The sequence below is a fragment of the Melospiza georgiana genome, chromosome 6 (genome assembly GCF_028018845.1).
Source record: "Melospiza georgiana isolate bMelGeo1 chromosome 6, bMelGeo1.pri, whole genome shotgun sequence".
In the NCBI taxonomy this organism is placed as follows: domain Eukaryota; kingdom Metazoa; phylum Chordata; class Aves; order Passeriformes; family Passerellidae; genus Melospiza; species Melospiza georgiana.
In genome coordinates this window covers 55,500,964-55,525,314 of record NC_080435.1, presented here as the reverse complement: position 1 = coordinate 55,525,314, position 24,351 = coordinate 55,500,964, and the positions used below count along the sequence as shown (strand labels likewise).

Genomic DNA, 24,351 nt, shown 5'->3' with positions numbered 1-24,351 from the left:
CGTGTTCCCTTGGACTAGAGAAGGGAGTCAGGGTCAGGGAAGGGAACAAGGCCCACAGTTCATCCTCTTCAACCCTCACCAAGCAGTAGATCTGGAGCCATGGAGAGTCCATTTCCTGGTGTCACTTTACACAACTACACTTTTGGCTTCTAGGCAATTTCCTTCCCATGCGCCCAGCCCACAAAACACTTCACAGCACGCCTGCCAGCAAGACAGGCCAGCACCAGTGGCAGGATGCCAGTGAGGACAGATTCCCACTGACTCCCCTGAGCCAAAGCTCAGGGATTAACCATTAAAACAAGACTGGGAATCCCAAGCCCACTGCTAAATGTGGCCACCCACATGGATGAAGCTTATACAGAATGTATAACTTTGTCTCACTTCTGTTCAGCTCTCACCAAGTCCCACAGATTATTTCCTGCACACTGGGGAAAGGCTTTATGGGACAAGGGGAAACAAGAGGAGTGGGCAAGGCTGGATGGATGTGTCACTCTTACTGTCATTGGCGAGTAAAAGGGCTCTGTTCACTACAGCATCCAAGGACTCCCAGAGCAGGAGGCTGGAGTGATGAGAGGGCTCCAGGTGCAGCAGGCTCTGCAGGATGGACAGCAGCTGGACAGAGACTGGAGAGCGGCTCACCTGGAAGACAGAGCAGCTTCTGTCACAGCCAGGCAAAGCGGATTAACTTTGCCATTGTGTGAGGGGCACCCCATGTGAGGGGCAACTTACTTTGTTGAAGAGAGATGAAAAGACCTCATGATGATCATTCATGTTTATGCCATCACATATCCTTAACAACTCCTCATCATCCTCTATTTTGAACTCCTCAAATGTGTCACACTGGATAAGCAGATCCTCCTCCTCGATGTCTCTGCAATATTACAGCATTTGTTTTCAGTGGAGAGCCCTTCACTCATTTTCAGATGACTGTTTTTGTTAAATGGCTTTTATCTTTTTGCCTCTCAGACTCAGCCAGTTGGTGTTGAAAGCACCCAACTCTGCCTGATTTATGAAGAAGGAGATGCCATCAGTGCATCCTTTCTTGACATGAATGTATCTCTTCCTACAACCAACAGATACAAAGGAATGGGACTTCTCATGGCATAACCTGGCCCAGCACAGGCTTGCTATGGAATTCTCCTCGGAGCTGTAACAACAGTGTGGCATTTTGACCTTTCTGAAACAAGGCCACCTTCTTTATTTTTTTAAAGTCAAGACTAATTAAAAATATTTCAGTGATGTCTCTATTTGAGAAACTTCCTTCTCTGTTATTCAAAACTGGATTAAAAAAACGTGACTTTTTCAGCACTCTCAAGACTACTCAGTGTTAGAATTTTACAGTTGCTGCTCTAATAAAAGATCTTCTCTTCCCTAATTTTTTACGGTGTTGGATGGAGCAATTTCAGTTACATGGATAACTGCAACTCACATAAACTGCATTCTAGAATTTATCACAGATGTTTCTGATCGAACATGATTTTTAAATTACACTCAGATATGCATTAGTAAATTGTTTTAGCTGGAGCCTCTGGGACCAACAGCAGCAGTGAAAGGGTGTTGAACAGAGTGGGCTGCTCAGTGAGCCCACAGCGCTGCTTCAGATTCAGTCTGGAACAGCCTGAATGAGGACACTGCCACTCCATCTGTGCCCAGAGCCTCTGTGCATGCCATCTGTGCCAACAGCTGTCCCTGTGACACTGTGGTTGGCAAGAGCATCTTAACACTGGCCAAATGCCTCTAGCTCCCATGGAATGGGTGCACAAGCATGGTCCACTCCACCCAAGCACACTGCACTTCACACAACAGAAGGCTGGATAAGTATTAAGTTTCCAAAGCTACTTCACTGTGAATTGCATTAAAAATAATAATAAGTAGAGATCCTTACCTTAGCTTGTCTAAAACATCCAACAGCTGAAGCCCTGGCAGATGAAAAAAATAGATATAGTTGCATTATGACCCACTTGGTACTGAATTGTTCTGATCTTTATATATGTTATGTTCATAAACACTTTTTGTAGAGAGAAGAAGGGAAAATATATTCAGATGGATCTATCAAAGTGGGTAGAGTCATCTGGTAAATGATGAGACACCATAGCACACATCTGCAGCACCTGTGTGAACCACTGCACAATCCCCCTGGGGTTATTGAGTGACACAGGCACTTTTGAGGCACAAGTGACCTCAGTCCAAATTAGATATCTAAAATCAGTCTGCTACTGTCAAATGTTCCTAGATCTCCATGGAGAGAAATGGAGCCCAGGCTCACCAACTCAGATGCACCCAGCACGTGAGGTGAATCCCAACAATGGTACCTAGGAGCCTGGGATTCTAGCAGTTGGAAACTTCTGAACATGGGAAAGCCTCTGAGTACACACTCAGTGAAGCTGTGTCGCAGATATTTTTTCATGGAAATCCTTTCTTTGGGATTTGTGCATCTTCTGGGAAGCTGAGGCCCCAGAAGGAGAATGTAAACAATGATTATCAGCTGCTGTGACAAGCAATAGGATGCACCTGTGATTGGTTCATGTTCCATGTGTACAATTAAGGGCCAATCACAGGGCAAGCTCTCTGGAACACAGTGACAGAGAATTCTCTTGTTTTTGGATTCTTTTCTATTCTATTCTTAGCTTAGCAAGCCTCTGCAACTTCTCTCCTTATTCTTTTTAGTATAGTAATAATGTATTATATATCATATATCAATAAATCCAGCCTTCTGATCATCAACTAAGATTCTTGTCCTTCTCTCACCACGGAGACCTCCTCAGGTCGCAGTAATAAAGTTGTGTGTACTCAACTGAGTACACACAAAGTGAAGAAACTTTATCAAGTCTTATGAGTAATTGCAATATATGGAAATGTGGCCACATAAGATGGTTGGTTATAGAAATGCTCTGAAGAAGCTTAAGTGATACAGTGCTGATGGGATTCCAGAAAAGATCAAAGCTATGGGAAATCAGCAAAGTAAAAAAAAATCTGTTGACAGAAAGGCTGTTGAGAATAAAGGTCAAAAGAAAGAAGAAAATTAATATTTGAAGTTTTGCAGTATTGATATTTTGCAAGCTCCCCAGCCTCTTCAGGCACCTTATGGACACATCTGAAAAAACCTCATTTGGTAACTGACTCTCTCCAGGGAAAGGTGTAACAAACATCCTTACCTATGAACTCGTTTCTGATCTGTGTCCTTGTTCTTAGCTCCTCTTTGCCCAGGATGATGGCATTGATGGCACTCAGCAGTGTCACCATGTAGGGCACGTTGTCTGTGTTGGACAGCTCGTTCATGATGATGCTGAACCGGTACTGCTGGTTCTTCACACTCTGAGGGAAACACAACTGAGATTATGACAAGGATGGGGTGAACAGACAGAAATGCCCATGAGTGTGGTGCAGGCTTTCAGGTGGAATTAGCATCTGAAATCCTCAGTTTGTCCCACTGTGCACAGGACAGGAAGACAGGGGTAAAAGCAGCACTCCTCCATTATGGAGCAGGGGCTGGTTGGCGCAGAAAGGCACTGAAAACATCTCTTGGATCCCCTTGTGCTTTCTGGTAAATGTACCTGAGCTCGTGGGCAGTGAAACCTGTGGATGTGGCACCATTTATTCTGCTGATCTGGTGGTGCCAGAAAGCACCTTGTGGTTGGCAGTCATCTGTCCACACAAGTCACAGAACAGCACCACAGACCTACACTGACCACAAAAAACTTCCTACAGCTTTCACTTTATAAACCCCTACTTCTCTTAACCAAAATAATGCAAAATAAACTTTATTCCCACCATTTTCTGTGGTATATGGATCTGTCTGCATGGATCAAGGCTGAGCCATTCCTCCTGCTCCAACCAAACACTTGCCTTGTAATGGTCCAAAGCATCCAGAGCCAAAGAGTGGCCATCTGATGAGTAAATGCACAGTGCAGCCAGGAGCTCAAATATTTGCTTTTTGACCATGACATTAGTTGTGTCAAGTGCTGTGGGAAAAACAGAACAAAACAAATCAGAATTTATAATGACATTAATGTTTTGAATCTCAGTGTCTTCTGCTACATGAATTATGAGCAGTCATAGAAAAGAGACTGAAGAAGGGGACCCAGTACAATGGAAGACGAGAAGAGAAATCTCTTAATGTACAGATATCCCATCCCAATAGCATTGTATGATGATAACTTCTAGAGGGAACAGTAAATGCTACTGGTATCCCCTTGGCATTTTGGTGCAGCCTGTGGTTATTCCTCTTTTCCATGTCCCAGTGACATGCTGCAACAGCAGCCAAGATTTTTCCGCACTCACGAAATTTATTTCCCATTTTCACATATGGGTATTTTCTAGAACAGCAGATGAACAATTTGCTTTGATTAATGACATTTATTTTTTGTGCAGAAAAGCTCAATATGCATATGAGTTAGAGCAATTGTTCCAATGGGTCCCATGTATTCCCTTTTTGTGCTACTCTTTCTCTATGAGCCTTGGGAGCTGGGAGGGAATGCATTAGGCTGTCCTGTTTTTCCTATATTAGAGCACAAAGAAGCTCCAACACTGAAAATCCAGGATATCCCCCTGTTTTCACAATACAAAAATGCCAGGTCCATATTTTATATGGACTAAGAAAACACAGGGTGAAAAGGAAAGAAGGGGACATCAAAACAGAAGAGAGAAGCAAGTCAGCTTTCAGACTAAATGCATTTAAAAAAGCTATTGATAAGGGTTTCTAGGAACAGAAGTTATCCTTCCAGCACCATTAAGTGCTGTACAGTAAGTCCTACAAGGTGCCCTAATGAATCTCAAAGGTAATGATGAGCCAAGTGAATGGCAGGAGAATGTAAGTGGTGTTACCCACCATCTTCCAGGAGGAGCAGAGTGAGCAGCACAGAGAGAAGGCTCTCTTGAGTCCAAGCATGCCACTTGCCCTCCTCTTTACAGGCTACAAGACTCCAAGCCCTTTCAGTTCCTCTCCTCTGCCCTCGGGGCTCTCAAAGATTGAACAGCAAATGTCTGCTGACAACCAAAGGGTTGAAGATTTCTCATGCCTGTATACAGGTAAGGCTGGGTTTATCCCCAGCTTCTCATCAAACTATGGCAATATTTGTAGCACTGGGTGGCAAAGGCAATGTGACTGCATAGAAGTTTTATTTTAAAGAAAAGAACAATCTCATTAACCACTTGTGACCAACAATTTCCAACTATCCTGGTGCAGGGCAGGAGGATAAGCAACAGGAAAGTGCCCCCCTCAATGCTGCATGTGATGGATGAAGCAGGAAGGTGTCCTCTCACCTTGGAAGAGTTTTCTGACATAGCCCTCGTTGCTCACAATGTATTCAATGCCCTTGTGGGAGTTCATCACTGCTCTCACACAGCTGATGCAGGTGAGCTGAAGCAAGGCATCTGATATCCTGGCCACTCCTCGCCCTGACAGCCTGTCCAGGGCCTCCAGGAGCAGATCCAGCCCAGACAGCTCCAGGAACTGCACCATCCAGGCATCATCACTGTTCTCCAGCCTCTTCCTCAGCCCGGAGTAGTTCACCACGGAGGGCATTTGCAGCAGGCGGATGCACAGCTCTGGCTCTGCATTTTCCAGGTTGGCCTCTGACTGGTCGGTCTCCTGGGGCCCCAGCTTCTCCTTCAGGGCAGCCCACTTCTTGTGGGCACCTTCCTTTTTGATTGACATGGTGAACGGTTTGTTCTGAAAGAAAAAGAAAAGGCAAAGTGAGACATTTGTCTGGACTGACCAAAACCGATCCAGTAGCCCTGCTTTTTAATTAGTAAATTAATTAGTAATTTAATTAGTGTTTAATCAGTAAGTGGGATGTAAATTACAGCAGGCAATTTACTACAGCAGGTCTGAGCTCTCCAGCATGTAGCACGTACACTGGAACCAGTCCTCCGTTGAAGAAACTCAATATATGCCCACCTTACCCACATACATTACATTCAGGCTCTGAAGACTCTGTGGAGAGACTTTTAGCACATCCAAGGCAGCAAACACAGCTTTAAAAGTAGCCAATTTGCACCACTCAATTGCCACTACCTGTTTTCATGCAGTGAAAGGAAAAGGTTGGAAGCAGCATTATCAGCTCTGCACTCCTAATGCCCATTAAACCACTTCAAAATCTCACTGTGCTGGAGAGGCTGTGCAGTTTCTAAGCATTTGTAATGGGATGGAGAAATAATTTTGAGCATATCCTGCTCATAAGAGCATCTGATTACCCCGTTCCTTTTTTGCTTTCATTTCTTTTGACTGATGTTGACGTTAATTTTATAGCACTCACTTAATCTCTTCCTGTCTGCTGTAATAGCAAATATGTTTGTACACATGGTGTTTATGCCTGATAATGTCAGAGCCTGACAGGCTGAGAGTGCAGGTACAGCAGCAGGAGGCTGGCTACAAAAACAGCAGAGCGGGTTTTTAGGACATGGGGAGCAATGGCCCATCTCCCTGGAGGACATGGCCTGGCTGGACAGGAGCAGCAAGGAAGGCCAGGAACTGATCCAGCACCCACAAACTGCAAAGCCAAGTGTAACTCTTGGTGCCAGATTTTATGGTTCTAGGCAGGATTATTATTTTTCAGACTCACAGGGATCAAGCCACACAATGCAGGTCCTTTTCAAGGCTGCATGCAATGATTGTGGCCACTGAGATCAGCTCACTTGGTCAGAGCACCATGCTAATAATGCCAAGGATGTGGATTTGATCCCCATATGGGCCTTTCACTAAAGAGTTGGATTTGGTGATCCTTGTGGGTCCCTTCCAACTCAGAATATTCTGTGAATCTGTGATTCTGTTTTAAAGCTGAATTACTCCCATAGATGACAGTTTTCCCCACAAAAATTGATGCTACCTCCCCGTCCTGCCACACCACCACCTCTGTTCCCCTGGGCTGCTGAGCCTGCAAAGAGCTCAAAATAACCTGGGGCTGCTTGGCCCCAAAATTCAGCACTTAGGGCACTGAGGGGATTATGGGAGACTCTTATTTTCCCTTCCCAGCTCAAGCACAAGGCATTCTAGAAAACCAAATGGAACCTTTTCTAGAGAAAGGTTCCATCATTTCCAACAAGAAAAAAACCCCACCCAACAAAACCCCACAAAAACCTCAAAAAACCCAAAAGCAAAAAAGCAGAAGTGGAGAAATTGGGCTGAAAAGCAGGAAAACCAGCTCTGAGGCTGCACTGTTCCTCTGCAGGCCACATGGACATGAACTTCCAAGATTCTCAGAGAGAGGGCTAAAAGGTTTTCCCCCAGCAAATCAGCCCAATTTTACCCCAATTTTCTAGCAGATGATTTGGTGGTGCTCTGAATAGTAACTACACCAAAATCAAACAGATTACATCAAGAATTAAGAGTTTAGTTCCATGCTAGGTAAAATATAGTGACTAGAAAAAATGCTTGAAAAATATAAACTAAGTAATCTCTGGAAGGTTTTGTTTCCAGAAAGCCAACATAAAGGATGGACGCTTTACACTGGTTGGAAAAAAATCTCATTTTAAAGCCTGCCCTGTGATTTTTCCTGGGGATTGTGCCATTGAGAAAGGTCCTGGCTCCTTCCCTGCAGAGCTGCATGGCTTCTGTTTTACCCAAAGAGTCATTTTGGCAATCTCCCCTTGGCAAATATACACCCAAAAGATTTGCTCACTGATTAGTGACAGGCATGATATTATAGGCCTAAATATGCCTCTTGGAAAGATGCAAAGTGTGATGGGGTAGGGCACTTGAAAAATTTCCCTGAGAAAATGTGATGGTGGGACTTGCTGGCAGCTCACAGCATCAAAGTCTGCACTGAGAGGTCAGAGGGGTGGGAGAGTTAGCAGGATTTGGTGACAGAAGATCCATTTAGAGAGCTCTGGAGAAGCCCTCTTGCAGAGTTTTCTTTTGCTTCAGTGGGAAAGAAGCTGGCCAAGCATCCAGTTACTCCCTGTTCTGTTAGGGGAAGAAATGATGGTCACGATCCAAAAACATGAAGTGGCAAATATACCATCTGAGAACACACTGTACAGCTGAAAAGTGATAAAAAGGACCATAAAAAAACCAACCCAACCAATCCCCAAACAAACCTCCTTGCCAAAGCACAGGTTTGAGTTTCCAAGATTTGTCATCACTCCCTGCAGTCCAGAGCCCTTACTCACTCCTGGTAAAATTCTTTTTGGGATTAGTCAACCCCAGTCCCTCCCCTGTATTCAAGTGAAGGAATTTGGGTTAGGCTTGATGCAAAGGAGAGGAGAAATCCTTCCTCACTGGAGGGAGAGAAGCAAAAGTTTCACAGCCCTGGGGATGGGGCAGCACCCTACACCTCTCACCAGCCACGGTGATGGCAAATCTACAGCCATGGGGCTGGAGAGTGCACCTGCAGTCAAATCCTCCTCCACTCTGTGCATGGAGCCCAGACACCTCTCTCCAGTTCTGGGTCAAGCTGGACCTTCAGTGCAGGGCAGTGCTGAGAACCCTCTGACCTGGGTGCTGGTCAGCCCCTGGGGCTGCAGAACTGGCCCCACCTGCAAGCTCCTCTTCTCTTGTGTGAGTTCATTTATACTCAGCAAATCACTTTTTTCATTTGATCATGAATAAACATTTCTTATCCGGCCAGAAAACAAAGCAGGCTGACTTTTTGCTCCCAGATGTACGAATGCCTCATTATATTGTATTTGTATTATATTGTATCAAGTCAGAGAAATTACAACAGCATTATTGACCTCAGGCTTAGCTGATTCCTGAAAATTAAGCTCCACCAGTGCAACAGGAGGCAGGAAATACCGAGAGAGCATCCTGTTTACCAGCAGATTTGTTCTGAATTATCCTTCCCTCCCACCTGCTCCGCACAGATGTGAAGAGATGAGAAATAGAAGCGGGCAGCACCTCTCCAAACAGCCCTGGCTTGTGTTTTCATGCACTAAAATGAACAAATTGGACTGATTCAATATTCTTCCCCACAGAGAGTGCACCCTTTTTGCAGGAAAGGATGAAGGTAGCTAATGTATCTAATTGTAAGAAGGGAATAAAATAAACAGGAGCTGTACTATATAAATGGGAAGGAAATGAATATGGAGGAGATGGCAACACAACTCTGCAGATGGTGTGATAAATCTGTTTACAAACACAGATAAGAGTGATATATTGTGAATGCAACATCTTCCCATATTTTCCATGAAGGAAAATGTTGCAAAGATTTTCGGATACATCCTTAAAGGGCTGCTGGTTTTGCCTTTTATCTCTGACCACAGGAGCTTGTTAGCAGGTAAATGATCTCAGCAGAGTGAGACAGACAGGGACTGAAATGGAACACATCTATCTGGCTGCCTCACAGAGGCCATTTAAACTGTGTTGGCCAAGGGAAGGAGAGTGCCCTGACAAAACCAGACAGGACAGCTAATACACCTCACCTTTTGCCAGCAGAAGGCCACAGGGAGCTTTGCTTTCTGTCTCCCAGGGCAGAGAGGGGGCTGTGATGGTGGAAGCAATGTCCCCAACGTCCCCTGTGTCTGACCATGCCTGCAGCCCCCTGCTGTGGGGACACCCATGGCCACAACAAAGAACCACAAAATACTTCAGCTTAGCTTAAAGACCTTTCAGATCATCAAGTCCAACCATTAACCCAGCACCACCAAGCCCACCACTGAACCATGTCCCCAAGTGTCACAGCTACATGCACTAAATGCAATGCTCTCCTCATCTTCTAAGCTGGTTAGCCCTGATGGGGGAATCACAGAATGTTAAGGGGTTTGAATGGACTCTAAAGATCATCTTGTCCCATTCCCCCTACCATGGGCAGGGACATCTCCCACCAGACCAAGTTGCTCAAAGCTTCATCTAGCCTGGCCTGGATGCCAGGGTTGTAATATCCACAACCTCCCTGTGACAGTGTCTAGCAACCCTCTTTCAATCTGTACCCATTACTCCTTGTCCTGTCACTACAGCTCCTGATGGAGAGTCTCTCCCTGGCTTCCCTCTAGGCCCCTTTCAGATATTGGAAGGTTGTTATAAGGTCTAAAGCAGCACCAATGTAAAAGTACTCTTAATTTTAGGAGATTGCTTTGGGAAACATAAAGGTATCCTGAGAGTTTGTGCTCTTGCACGCGGCAACAGCAACATCACAATTCATGGTGCCAGCTCCTTGGATCACTGGGTTTGCAAAGTTATAATGTTCCCTGCATCCATCCAACCTGGTCTGTAGAATTTTCTCCTCCTTTCTTTCTAAATCAGGTGCTTCCCAGATTCAGTTTTCTGTGCCTCTCTGTCCTTCAAGTCCACTCCTAGGGAGATGACATCTGTGGGAGATAAATCAGGGCACATCAATACTCCTTCCATCCTGTGAAGCTGCAGAGAACAGAGCTGCAGAGCACAGCTTTCACTCTAAATTATTACATGCCTCCAGGATGACACGGATCACAGCAAGGACTGGGGAGGACATGTGAAAAGAGATTTCTCAGGGCAGCTAAGTATAATTGAGTGAGAACAAAAGGGAGAAAAACTGCAGGTCAAAACTATTCCGATTTTTTTTGGGGGAGCAGACCCACTGCCTATGCAGAAGAATGGGACTTTGGGGCTGCTGTGTGTGAGGGGGAACAGCAGCTCCCTGCTGCCCTTTGAAGAATTCTGGGAGCACCCCAATCCCACATGCTGCCATCACAGCCCTCTGCTCCCCTCCACAAGGCTGCCAGGGTGAGGAAAGCTCCTTTATGCTGCTCATTCCCCCCCTTCCATGCCTGTTCCTGGCACTCGGGAGCTGTTCTGCCTGGCTGGCTGCTAATGACAGGTTTCACTTCTGGGGAGCTCCAGTTTTCCCTCTGCTGCTGGGAATATGCCAAGCCTTTGTATTTTGCAACATGTCAGACTACTCAGTCCCTAAAAAGAAACAACATCCTGGCTTTGTGCTTTCCAAAGTCACTCCTGGAAGTGTGATGTGTTTCCTTCACCTCTCGTTTTGCTTTCATTTGTGCTGTTGTTTTCCTATGCAGTGTTGGAAGAGCTCCCCCACACAAAGGCCAACAAACCATCCTCCCATGCACCAAGATGAGCTGGGGGAAAGCACAGATCTCTGTTTTGGACACCAGCCTGACCCCTGGGTGTGGGCCCATCAGTGTGTGCAGGAGCCAGCAGCATTTTCAGTCTCCCAGGGCAGCTGGGATTAGGGCATGGTGGGAAATTCAGGCAAGCAAACCAAAGGCATGGTTTGCACAACAGACCTTGCCCCAGCAAGTGCTGCTCCATCTTTCTGCTGCCATGGCCAGCAGCCTCAGCAGTCCCCAGATCTACATATTCTCCAGATCACCTGTATCAGAGGCCAGAATGTGTGATTTATGATCAAAAACTGAAAAGGTTTTGGAATGAGTGCCCACTCTTGCTCTTCAGCACTGAGGAAGGTCTCTGGCACACTGTGCTTTGCTTTGGCACAGCCTACAGCAGCTCTCACAACACAGCCCAGGTCAGCTGTGGCCTCAGCAGTGCTGCAAACCATTCTGGGGAATATTTTGAGTTTAGGAAATGAGGGAGCATGGACACACACCCTGCTGCAGCTGTGGGCAGGAACTGTGCCATCCACACTGACTGGGCCTGGCAATGGCTTCTGCAATTTCCCAGAAAAGAACTTCAGTGCACAGACAAAGGGTGGCCATACTGGTATAAATTTGTATGTATTTTGCCAGTATAGCTTATTCTTTGACAAATAAAGGAAAAACATGTTGTTCTGATTCAGTCCCATTCACCACCATCAGGATGCTGTGTGCCAGCACAGCTTTTCTCTCCTGGGCAGCCACAGACTACACTATTGTGTGATGCCTCACAAAATGGCCAAATGTGTCCATTCAATATGTACTGCTAGCACTGGAGTTACACCAGGTTTAACCAAAGGAAAAAAAAAATTGCCAATGCCTTCTTCCTCAGTAAATAAACACATTTCTCACTGTGCTGCTGCAGGACCACAAATAAATCAAGCTCAAGGACATTTATGTCAGGATCTTCAGTGGCCTCTAAACCCTTATTAATGTGAGAGGTTCCACGAGCTCGGCTTCAAATGGGATGGAAACCACTCTTTGTTACTCTAAGTGTGAAGACACAATAATCACTTCCCTAAACGTGGTGAGCCAGGTTTAAACCAGACTGGTGCAGCTGTCAGATTTTGATTCTGTAATTGCCACTGCCACTGGGGGGGGGTGGGGGTGGGTAAGTGCCTTATCTGTGTGAGTCAGACAAGCCAGTATCAGAGGCTTTCCAAGGTGGGTACAAACCCTGGGCACCCTCAGGTGCTGCCACAGCCCCTGGCAGGCACAGCAGGCTCCACACTGGAGGGATGGAGGGATGGAGGTGGTGCCCAGCTCTGGCCCCCAGTTCTGCACCAAATGGGGCCACCAGTGCTGAACCCCAGTCCTTCCCCACTGCTGCCAGCAGGCCCAGGGGAGCCAGAGGGGCATCCTGGCTCCAGGCAGAAAGGAATGGGACTCGGGTCCTGGTCCCATGGAAACTCTGATGGGAACAAGGAGGGTCTGGAGATTCCCCTGCTCCAGGGCCCACACACTCAGGCAGGGGCAGCAGCTCCATCTGCCAGTGATTTCAGCACCATTCTGCATTTTGGGATGCAGTTTATTATTATTATTATTATTATTATCATTTGGGGTCATGTGAGGAGCAGAAACTGTAACCCAGCAACATGGACAGTGCAGTGGTAACTTTCTAAGACTCCTGGCTTCTGCTCTGTGGGAAGCTGTCACACAAGCAGATATGACAGCCAAAACCCTTTCATAGCTTTTTTATTTGTTGTTGCTGATGTTTTTAAAAACCTCCCTATGATGCCAAGAGGACAGAGAAAACTGTCAGAGGGAAGAATTCCTACCTCAGAGCTGAAGCCAAATTATTCCATTGTCTCTCCCACATGGAAGGATACTCCTCAATCAGTTGTGTGAGCCCTTCCCCAGCCAGATCCTTTTCTCCTCTCATCAAGCAACCTTCACTCAACATACTGTAAATCCCCAAAGAGTGTCTCTGTAATTCACATACTCTAAGAAAGTTCAACAGGATGTCAGTGTCTGATAGTATGCAAACACCACTCCCCAGAAAGGTGCAAGGAAGTGACTTTTCTGCAGCCTCCAGGGAAGGCATTTGCATGTCATTTGTCACCCTCATTCACCCTGTGCTGGTGGCTGGCTGGTGTCACTTCCCCTGGCCTTGCCCCCACTCCATGTCTGTGTCCCAACATTAAAGAGCACCACTGGCATGGGGTGACTCAAAGCAGGGAAATGACCAAAGCAGGGCAATGATCTGCAAAGGAAAGGAAAAACAATGAGAAGGACAAAAGAGGATGCAGGGTGGTCAGGGGGTGGGATGGAGATCCCGGCTGTGGGTGGGGACAGCCCCTTGCATCTTGCATCAGCTGAGCTGGGGTTTCTGCCTTTGTGGCAGCAGAGCTTCAAACAGTGCAAGGCCTCAGGGGTCTTTGTAATGCTGGAAGAACCAGTACAGCTTCAAATATTGAGGATGTCTCCGACCCTAGGAGTGGGGCCAGACAGCAAGGGCTGGGAGCTCAGGCAGTGTCCCCTGGACAGGGGCTCAGTGACAAGAATTCTGCTCTCATTGGGCACCACTGAGGTCCTGCTGAGCTTCAGCCCAGCTTTTATGGGCTGAGCAGGCTCTGAAGACATTAAAAGCTTTTTTTTTACAGAAAATATCTCTGTGCCTTTCTGGCTGATATTTAATGTGAAAGCTAGTTTGTGAGCCACAGCTGTAAAATGCATCCACTCAGCCCCTTGGGAGGTGTTAACTGAAACCCAGTCATTATTAAATTGTGAATATTTCAACATGGCCCATTTCAGCAGAAGCCTCCTGCCTGGCTCAGGGGTAGCAGTTAGGCTTCAAATGCTTATTTCTTACTCTGTGAAGTTCTACCCTGAACTGAACCTCCCAGATCAAAAGTTGGAACCCACATCAAGAGTCTTCCTGCCTTGGGTGGGAAACTCAAGCCTTGTGTACATGAGCACGACTCCACCAGTATCAGAAATCCACTGATCTGTCTGCCCCTTGGTCCAAATTCAGTTGGCCTTTAAGAGCCCAAACTGCCCACTTGCTTTCTAACTAAAACAGTTTCACCACAACAATGCAACGTCCAAGGAAATGACTCTGCACAATTCCCCATCCTGCCATAGGAAACACTCTGGGGGTGTGCCCATACAATCCAAGGCTATTGTTAATTCAGGATGGGTTTTACAGCAGCAAATGAATGTCCCTTTACATTTCATGCACTCCTGAAGGGTAATCCCCAAGGCCTCGAAAGATTAGTCACTAATCTGGTTCTTGGGAGCAGGACCAGCCTCACAGCCGGTTTTAGGGGAAAAAAATAAAATTTAAGAGAAAAAAACAATCCTGCAAAGAAAGGATTGTGATGATGCAAATTCCTGTCCCTGAAAACCATGGAAGCAATGTGAAAGGTTATCAATCAGGGCCCATTGGGTTTCATCTGAAGCTTGGATCCGAGAAATTACAGAAATGTTTCTCCTTTGAGAAAGGTTCCATCATTTCCGACAAGGAAAAAACTCCACCCAATAAAACCCCACAAAAAAACCCCAAAATAACCCAAAAGCAAAAAAGCAGAAGTGGAGAAATTGGGCTGAAAAGCAGGAAAACCAGCTCTGAGGCTGCACTGTTCCTCTGCAGGCCACATGGAATTGAACTTCCAAGTTTCTCAGAGAGAGGGCTAAATGGTTTTCCCCCAGCAAATCAGCCCAATTTTCTAGCAGATGATTTGGTGGTGCTCTGAATAGTAACTACACCAAAATCAAACAGATGACATCAAGAATTAAGAGTTCAGCTCCATGCTAGGTCAAGCATAGCAGAGACCATCTACTTTTTGACTATCACTCTGCTGCCTCTGAACCACAGAGCAATGCTTGACTGCCCACATGGCTGGTCCACAAAATGCAGGAATCCAATTAAACAGCCATAAATACAACCCATTTGCCTTAAGGAATTAGATTATTCCTAATTACAGCAATCAGTGTCTTCTCACTGCTCTGTGTTTCTGTGACAAATTCATTTCCATGCCAGTGTCTTTTCAAGGAAGTCATGTCAAGGGTTTTGGAAAGGGAACACCCAGCTCATTTTGGGCTGGCAGGGAGACCTGTGCCAGCCAGAAATCTGCTGCAATGGCTCTTTCTAAGTGATCCTGCCTAAAATGCCTCCTATCACTCCCTTCTAATCACTAAACATCAGCACAGGTGTTATTCAAGAATCCAAGGTGCAACATTCACCTCTGCATCTCTGTGATGGGCTTTGTTGGGTACTCTGGCATCCATGGGGCCAGTGATGACAACTACATGTCTATGGGGGAAAATTAGGGAAATAAACTTGGATAATTCAATTTCCCTGCTCATCTGAGAACTGAACTCTGAGTTAGGTAAGCAGAAGGACCTGAAATGGCACTGAAGGGGAATTAGGCATAGATGAGGACAGACAAATTTAGGGAGAGAGCAAAGTAAAATTTAAGGGAGGAGTCAAATCCTCCCCCTGCCCACAAGGTTTCTGGCCTCAGCAACATGACCTTGTACACTGGGGACAGCAGGAGATGCCAGAGGAGCTACTGGGATGTAAATGTGGTCAACTAATGATGACCTTCCCAGGTATTGGGACAGCACAGTGACAGCAGCCAGTTTGCTCCCTTGTGGGGAGCAGAGACATCTGAGCATCCTCAGGAAGCCACAGGAGCAAGACAGGACTGCAGAGCTGACTGCTGCTGGCTCTTACAGAATTTCTCTTCTCTCCTTGAAGACTGACATCCCTCCAGCTCTCTTGTCACAGACCAGCTCTCTGATTGCTTTGTGGCTGAATGCATTCACTTTAGAGGATGTTAAAAGGAGGGGGGAAAAAAAGCCTTCTGAAGTAGTCTATATCTGATGAACACTTCAGAAAACAAAAATAAAAGATTCTGCTACTGCCAGTAGCATATTTCCGGGAACTTTGTATCTAATGGGGTTGATCTGCTTAAAACATCCTTAACATTTGCTCTGCAGCTCTTGTGGTAGAAAGCTTCTGCAAGAAAGAGACATGGGGAGGGTGCTTTGGGGAGGGTGCTTCCTCCTGAGGAGATTCAACCAAGAACTGTGAGGAACCTGGAGTTTAATTTGGAAAGGTGTTGACAAAAATCTCTGCCAAAACCCCAAACTGCACCAGCAGTTCTGCCCAGAGCACAGAGCCATGTGCAGGTTTCTAAAGGATGTATGTGCTGCTAAGCACAGGTAAGAAGCCTAATATTTATTGTTTATTTTTCCTGCACACATCTAGTGCACCCGTGCCAAGGCTGCAGGGGAACTAAGGCACTGCCAGGATGAAGGGTGCCACGGCAGCTGGACTCTGCTCCCTGGTACACATGCTGCTGCTGCAGCAGCAAAAAGATGTAATTACAGAAAAAAGACCTTCTGAGCCCTGCCCCAGAGGGAGAGAGGCAGCAGGTCCTGCCCAGGGTTCAGCTGTATCCCTCCAGCACAAGCACAAACCCTGCACAAGGGGGAGGATCTCCAGGCAGGCAGGCAGCAGCTCTTCCCTAAAACCAGGTTGATGCTGGAGGTCCACAGAGGAAAGGGTTGAGGGCATCACTGAGCCACAGAGCCACCCAGACCCACATTTACAGACATCCCCTCTGAACAGAGCTCCCAACACACCAGCGTGGTGCAGAAGGGGAAGTGTTTTTCCAGCTGCTCTCCAAACAGGTTGCAAATGCAATTCCCTTCTCCCAAGATCAGCTTTTCCATTCAGCTGCTGCTGAATCACAGGGGCTGCTACCTCACCTGCTGAACAGCCCAAATGCAAACATCCTGAGTGTTTTTGTTCAGATAAGGCTGACCACAGCCAGGACTCCTAATGGCAGGGCTGAAGCAGTATTGCACACATTAGGGAGACCAGCCCCAGATGCTGCCAGGCACTTTCCTGCTCGCTCCTGTGAATGTGAACATTACCAAGGCTAATGAGAGAACCTGCTCAGCTGCTAATTCAAGAAGTTAAGCATTTGAGCTGTTTAAAATAAATGCTTGAAGAAGGCTGGCTTAGCATGATTTCAACATTAATCCACTCCAAAGATGCCTTCAGAGTATTTACTGCTGGGTAAAAAAGTTTCAAGAGCCTATTTTGTAACACAGTAATCCTAAAACATTAATGGGTTTAACCTTTCATTTTGCTACAGTACTCATTCCAGCTGTTTTGAGAGGACATAAAATTGTCCCCCTAGATACAAACTTTCCAGCTCCAACCCAGTCTTTGTATTAATGTGGAAAGATTTTAGTATGGCCCAACCAACTGGGGATCATGGGAAAGGTCTCATGCTTGGTCAAAATTACCTTACTATACAACCAGGATATCTGATGATTATAATTTTCACCTTTTCCAGTCGTTCCTTATCACTTTAGATACTGTTTTGTTCTTTGCAAAGAAATCAGTTGTTCAATCACATCCTCAGGTTTGCATAGTCCAAAGAGCTGCAGTGCTTTATGCCAGCTGAACATGTGGCTGTCATTAATCTTCAAGAGGAAAATCACTATACTGGTCTGATAAGTTAATATACAGTGAATATTAGGATATAATTTTATAAGTGATTCATCTCTTCACATATGGCTTGCTTTCTTTCACGTGTTATCAGAACAGGGGTTTGGGAATTACAGGCTTGTAAATCAATTTGGCTTTGTGTTAGTCCTTTCCCTTCCTTTTCAGATAAATAGAGGCCTTATTTAAGGCTTGGTAATGTTTGCAGAGGTTCAGTCCATTTCCAGTAATGGAAACAACAAAACCCAAAATTTATCCCCAGGCTTATAAAAGAAGCTTCAGGACTGGGTAAATATAAAATAACTCATGAATATTGGACAGCTTGTTCTGCAATGGGAAACTACAGCCCATCAGTGCATAAACAAGCGAGCAGAGCCAGGCAGGCTTGGAAAGCAGCCTTCCAAGGGAGAAATGGAGCAGCTCAGCCAGTTTCCAGATGAGAGCTACTCAGGGAGCCTGCTGCCACATAGGCATGACACAAACCAGAAAGGAAGCAAGTTATAAAATGTATCAGGGAATAAAAACATTTGTTCCCCGGTTCAGCTTCGTGGCAGGCTCACATTTGCACCATTTGTCATATAAGTCAAGAAGAAGACACATTCACAAATACTTTCTAAACAGCAGAGCCCACTGCTGACATGACAGGTAAATATTGCATTCTTACTGTAAGAAGTGTGAACTTTTCTTTTCTGGCTCAGAGCAGATTTGCTTCACTGCATTGTGCACGCAGTTGAAAGTTAAGCCGACCAATTCTAAAGGATTTATCTTTTTTTTTTTTTTTCCCTCTTTTCTAAATAGCAGAAGTAATTAATCTGCTTCAGAGAATGAATCAGCCTTTTCTGAGCTAGAAACACACAGAGGAGATTGTGGCTGTTTCTGGGGCAGGAGGGAGGCTTACTCACACAGCTGATGCAGCCAGCCAGGGCGTGCAGCTGTGGGATGCAAGGGGGGCAAAACCCCAGGGCTGCACCCCAGAACCCCCCAGTGCCACCAAGGGACCTGCTGGGACACAGGGAACGGGCTCAGCACTGCAGTGCTGGTGGAAGAGATGAGCCAGAGCACCAGGAATGGCCCAGGGAGGGCTGTGTGGCTTTGCCTCTCATCCTGCAGCCCCTGGGTGGCACATCCAGCCCCCGAGGGCTGCACCCACTCCTGGCAGTAAATCCTCTGGCAGCAGGGCCATCCTTTTATTTAGGGGAAGTACCTTGATCTGGGCCAGGTGGTGGGATGAGTTGATTTGCACAGTTTGACTTCTTGGTAGGCTGTGGGAAGAAAAGCACTGCTCACAAAAAGCTGCTGCCTGTTCTATGGGAACTTCTGTTTCCATCTGGGGCGTCTGGCAGAAAATACAGCTAATGCTTAGCTCACTGCTTCCAGCCCATGCTCAGCAATGACTTGACAGAAGAGCAGGACAAGCAAAGAGCAGAGAGCTCCCAGAAAGGGGAAGCCAGCAGAACAGAAGCAGCACGGAGATAGCTGCCTCATTAAAAATAATGCAACTTAACCCACGGAGCCAGTGTAACAGTTATGCCTTTGCTGCATCGGCAAAAGCAGAGCTGCTCACCAAAATTATAAATAAATCAATCAATCAAGATGATGCCAGCCTTATACATTGATCTGGAGAGAGGAAAGGGCTCTGCTGCTGCTGCTTCTCTCCCTTCATCCCCTCTGGCTGTGCAAGGGAAGGGCTGGCCTTGCAGTCCCTGGGACAGCACGGGGCTGGAACGTCCCTCCCTCTGGAACACAGGTGCCCATGGCTCCCTGTGCAAACAGGAGTGGAGATCACTGGACCTCTGCACTGCCAAAATCACCAACATTTTCCATCCTAAAGTACAACTAAATATAGAGGTTTTATGGTTGCAGGATGCCTCCTTTCCCACACTTTCCTGGAGTGATCTCCAAATTCTTCTGCTGTCCTTGCTTGTTAAAATGTGACTCAGCTTTCCCATCTGGAAAAGTGGAGAACCACATGGCTCCAAGGTGGCCAGCTGCCACCAGTGATGTCCTGTGTTAGTGTTAGCCATCAGCTTGGGAGCAGCAGAGCCAACAGAGGCTTTGCAAGCTGGGTTTGGGGTGAAATCAGTGTCAGGGAGTCTGTAGGTACCCTGTGAGCAGCAGTGCAAACCATCAGCTGAAACCTCCCTCTTGTACCTTGTGGGGAAGTTCTCTCAGCACCAAGGAGTGACTGAGGACACCTGCTCACAGACTGCACTGGAACAGCAGTGCAAAGAGCCAATCCCTCCTCTGGCCTCTAACAGTCCACAAAATTAATCCTGCTCACACCTCAGCTGAATAATGATCCTGGTAAAAATAACAAGTGGGAAGTCAATGCCAAGTAGCACCACCTGGTGATAATTACTCCAACCATGCCAAGTTCAACATGAGGCCTTACCAACTGCAGCATTTGGCAGCTCTGCATTTGTCTGTTCTTGTGATGGAGCACTGTCCCTTCTGAAGTGAGCTGTTTCTTTTGTGGTCATTAAACACTTTGGAATCAGCTGAGTGACTCCAATGCTGGAATGAGGACTTCATCCACTGTCTCTCAGTCCTTTCTGCCTTTGTCTGGTGTCCTTTATCAGCTCAGATGGTTTTTCAGAGACCTTGAAATACACCATTAAATGCTACAGAGCTTTTTGCAAACACTATTGCTTGCTTAAGAGTCTCATTGATCTGTGGCTCCAGCATTCCCAGCACTTTGAAATGTCAGCTCAGGTATTAAAATAGTAGAAACAGCTGAATCCATGAACAATATGTGTTCATTACATCAAACAGAAAACTCACCCTGCTCTCCTGATGCTTCCTGCAGATGTGAAAGGCTGGCCGACAAAGCAGCAACAAATGTTCATCTGCCACATTACACAATCACTAACTTTTAATTTTGGGCACTCCTGTAGATGCCAGACAATGACTCAGGGCCTCATGCTTGAGCCCCACACCCTATTTTCTTCCATATTCAGTCTCATAAAATCACCTCATCTACCACTGACATTATCTGGTAGCAATCATAAAGCTTGGCTGTTTCTCATTATTATTTTTTTCCTAGGAAAAAGGAGCCAGGGGATACCTGCCCTTGACAAGGAATCTGAGAGGCCCTGAAAAGTCACTTTCTTTAAGTGTTCCCAATTTGTGCTTCACTCCAGCCCTTAAAGCATTCCTGCAGAACTGGAACCCCTGGAATGGTGTGACAACCCCACACCAGACCTGTGAGCATGAATCTGCCCTTTGTTAGAAGGAGACAGTCAAACTCAAAATTTGATGTGACTTGTTGCCTTCCCTGAATTTGTTCTTAGCATTTTGACTGGCAGCACAGGACTGGAGAAATCTCAGTAAAATTAAAATTCAGATTGTTTGCTCACTTGGTGCTCTCAGTGCTTTTTCTGGCCATTGAGAGATGAAGGCAGCCTCTGCAAGACCACGCTCATGAACCTGTATGATGAACTGCTCACAGGCAATGCTGAGAAACACTGGAATAACCCTGAGCTTGGTGGATAATGCCAAAGGGATTATACTATATCAGGTCAGAAGCAGGTAGTCATGCACTGAACACGAGGGGTATCATGCTGCAGGGCTGTGTCTACCTTCTGCAAAATATTTAGGTATTTTTCACCTAATTATATAAAAAGCAATGTACAATGTTAATGAATGGAGCAGGGATAACTCCTTATGTTTATCTGAACCTACCAATTGCAGTGTTTTGGACTGAGCAGAGCTGGATTTGTTCAGTGTCACTGTGTGACCCCATGACCTGACTCTGTTGGTTCAGTGGCATTTTCTCTGAATCATTATTGATAGACCTTACTGCAAATATTAAGAGCAAGGATATTCAAGTGGGAGCTTAACCTGAGCTCAGATATGAGCACTAAGCTTGTCTGAAGTTCCTTCATCTGTTTCAGCTGGATGAACGTTGTTCCCTGCCCAACCTGCAGCATTGTGCTGCTCCCCACTGCTGAATTACACCCATCTTCCCCTCACAGCTGGCTGCAGTGCAATTAAACCTCCTCATCAACAGAATGATCACCCACATCTAATCATCAATGCCATGGAAGTAAATCGGGTGGAAAGAAGGACAAAATGCAACTTAGCTTGCTTTGGTAAGAAAAATTTTCTGCTCAGCTACTCTGGGAAAACTATCCAGCATAGCTGGCACACAAGACAGGGATAAAGTTCAGCTTACAACGCATTTGAAGCATTTGCTGTGCAGTCCAGTGAAATCAGAAGTGTGCAAACAGAAGATAAAAATTTGTAATAAGCAGGGCACAAACGTAGAAGGATCAGACAGACAATGAAATGGAAGGGGTCAGTTTGAGTCTAGCAGGGAGGGACTGAGTGCAAGTGAGGGAGACTTCACCCTACTTAACTTCTCCCTTCATCACAGAGCAAGTGGGAGAAAGCTGAGGGAATACTGAACCAGCACAGAACATGGAGATATGCAATAAAAATGGGATTAACAGAATGACTGGAATATGATGAGAGCTGACAGCAGAAAACAAAAGTCATATGGACACCTGGAGAGGAAAATCCCAGCTTCCCACCCCCCATCACAGGACAGGAGGAACCTGAGGAGGAGGTTGACTGCAGCACCTACCTGGTGAGGGATTTATTTCTAGGGGAGGTGTCAGAAAAACATGAGAGGCACAGGACAGACCTCTGAGCCCTGCAGCTCTGCCCATCCACAGGGAACTCGGGGATTAGGAAGCCCAGCTCACAACTGCCAGGGATCAGCAGAAGCTGGAGCCTGCTTCATGAGAGCAGACAGCAGGTTGGAGCTTGTTTGGCATTGCACAGTAAAGAGAAAAGCATGCAACCCCTATTTCTGCACTGATAAGAGAAAAGCACCAGGCAGGGAGAACGAAGCAGTCACAGTGCAAATATAAAGTAAGAGAAAGCCATATATTGGAGAAAGGGTTATAATATCAGTTCTATTAAGGTGTGAAATTTCCTTTTCCCACAAGGCTGGCAATAAATGAATTAGTCGTGTGCAATAAGGCATAATATCATTCTGTGTTTAGATTTGCTGACCTGCCAGGTCTCTTCCTGTCCTACACTTAGATTATCTTTTATACAATGGGTCTTGTACACTGCTTGCATTTTTTCAGCAATATTTTTGGATGACAGCCTAGAATGGGATTATTAACTTATAACAGGACAAAAAAAAAATCTCATATCCTCACAGATTCCTGCAATCCCTTCCCCCCTGCCCTCTGGTTTTGGCAGCCTCTGTTTAGTGGAAAAATAAGCTTAAGGGGATGGAAGAGAAACGAGATTAGTGGCCAGACAGCCCAAATTCTGAGCAAGTTCAGTAGGACCACGGCAACATCACTGTAACTCTGCTGACTCCAACTTTCCTTTTCAACTAACTCAAGGCAGAAGTTTCCTTGCAGTCTACCAGGGAGCCTGAGGTGTTTTGCACTGTGTTTACACGGAGAAATTCTTCAGTCTTAAGAATCCAAAAAAAAGAACGTACAGTTCACAGTGCTGATCTGGTACAGGGAGGGACAACCACAAGCACCGTTTTGGGGTATTTCTTCTAAAATCAGTATGTCTGAGCACTCCTTCCCCACCCACGAGCTCTGGAATTCAGCTCTGTATAACTGATGTTGCAAGAAGCCATTTAATCACTGCAGAGTTATTGAGCAAAAGGGAGGATGAGGTTGGAGAGAACTATGTGGGAAAACCGGGCAGGACTTGGGAGATCTTGTCTGAAAACCACGGGATAACAGAACAGAATCCGTCAAAATAAAAGCCTGAAAGTGGCCCAGCGCAGACGCAGGCACGCCATCCATGCGCTCCGCGCTGGGAGATGCTCTGCCAGCCCCAGGCACAGCAGGACCACATCCCGCTGCCATCACACCTGCATCCCGCACCACGTTGCACCTACACGTGCAATCGGGACTACATCGCACCCACACCCCGAGTGCCTGCAGTGCCATCCGAAGGACACCCAGCACGGCAATGCCAACACCCGAGCCCTCGCACGGTGCGTCTGGGACCCGCTCCCACCTGTGCGCTCCACTCCCGCACCGGCAATCCGGACTCCATCCCGCCTATGAACGAACACACCGCGCTGTTGCATCCGCAGCCCGGACCGGCTCCCGCTCACAGCGGCGGCGGGGCCCGTCCCGGCGATGCTGCCGCACCTGCAGCCCGAACTGGGTCCCACCTACACCTCCCCGCCGCTGTGGCGCCTCCATCCCCCTGCGCTCAGCATCTCTCACCCGGTGCGAGGGGGCAGCTCCGGCCCGCCGAGCTCCTTCCCCCGCGGACACCGGCCGGTCCCAGCGGTCTGCAGCGGGGCACGGGGGATGCGCAGCCCCGGGAGGGGGTTTAGCCCAACTTCTCCCGACCCGGAGGACCCCGCTCCCGGCGGAGCTTGGCCTTACCGCGGCGGCTTTCCTGCGGCGGGGACCCTCACGGCCCCCGGCCCTGCTGCGGGCAGCGCCCCTCACGGCAGCCCCTCACGGCAGCCCCTCCGCCCGCAGCCGCCGGGCTCTGCCCGCCCGCGGGAGCCGCGCCCGGTTCCGGGGCGGGGCGCGGGCGGGGCGGGGGTCCGGACCGGCCCTGCCGGGGAAGTTTGTCCCCTGCCGGGCGAGGGCTCCGCCGCGCCGCCCCAGAGCTGTGTTCTGCCCGGTGGATTCCCTCCGCAGCCCCGCTGCCGTGTCCCGGTCTCGCCCTGACGGAGCAATCCTGGGGGAAGAGCTCCCCGCGGAGCCAGTGCCGTGTTACCCTCGCTGCAGAGGGTGCTGCCCGTCCCGGGGGGCTCCCCAGTGTGCCCCTTCTCCCGTGTCCCGTGGGCATGCTGGAGGCGAGCGCTGCCCGTCCGGGGTGCTCCCCAGTGTGTGCCCCTTCTCCCGTGTGCC

General features: G+C 47.3%; 1 protein-coding gene across 1 annotated transcript; it reads right to left on the bottom strand.

The window, feature by feature from the left end:
- Positions 1 to 1,881: 1,881 nt before the first annotated feature.
- LOC131084690 (inverted formin-2-like) lies at positions 1,882 to 23,960 on the bottom strand. Its single transcript, XM_058026333.1, has 5 exons — positions 23,710 to 23,960; positions 5,263 to 5,671; positions 3,847 to 3,962; positions 3,156 to 3,315; positions 1,882 to 1,919 (listed from the first exon to the last, which is right to left on the bottom strand). The coding sequence occupies exons 2-5, from the start codon at positions 5,654 to 5,656 to the stop codon at positions 1,882 to 1,884; spliced, it is 708 nt and encodes a 235-aa protein (XP_057882316.1). The 5' UTR covers positions 5,657 to 5,671; positions 23,710 to 23,960.
- Positions 23,961 to 24,351: the final 391 nt, after the last annotated feature.

What these genes read in the sequence shown, in the direction of transcription:
- LOC131084690 (XM_058026333.1), bottom strand. Translation starts at nt 5,656, where the DNA reads ATGTCAATCAAAAAGGAAGGTGCCCACAAGAAGTGGGCTGCCCTGAAG. An exon ending in TGTCAGAAAACTCTTCCAAG is followed by an intron (nt 3,963 to 5,262) that starts GTGAGAGGACAC and finishes TTTTTCCCACAG; the next exon opens with CACTTGACACAACTAATGTC. An exon ending in GATCAGAAACGAGTTCATAG is followed by an intron (nt 1,920 to 3,155) that starts GTAAGGATGTTT and finishes TTCATCTGCCAG; the next exon opens with GGCTTCAGCTGTTGGATGTT.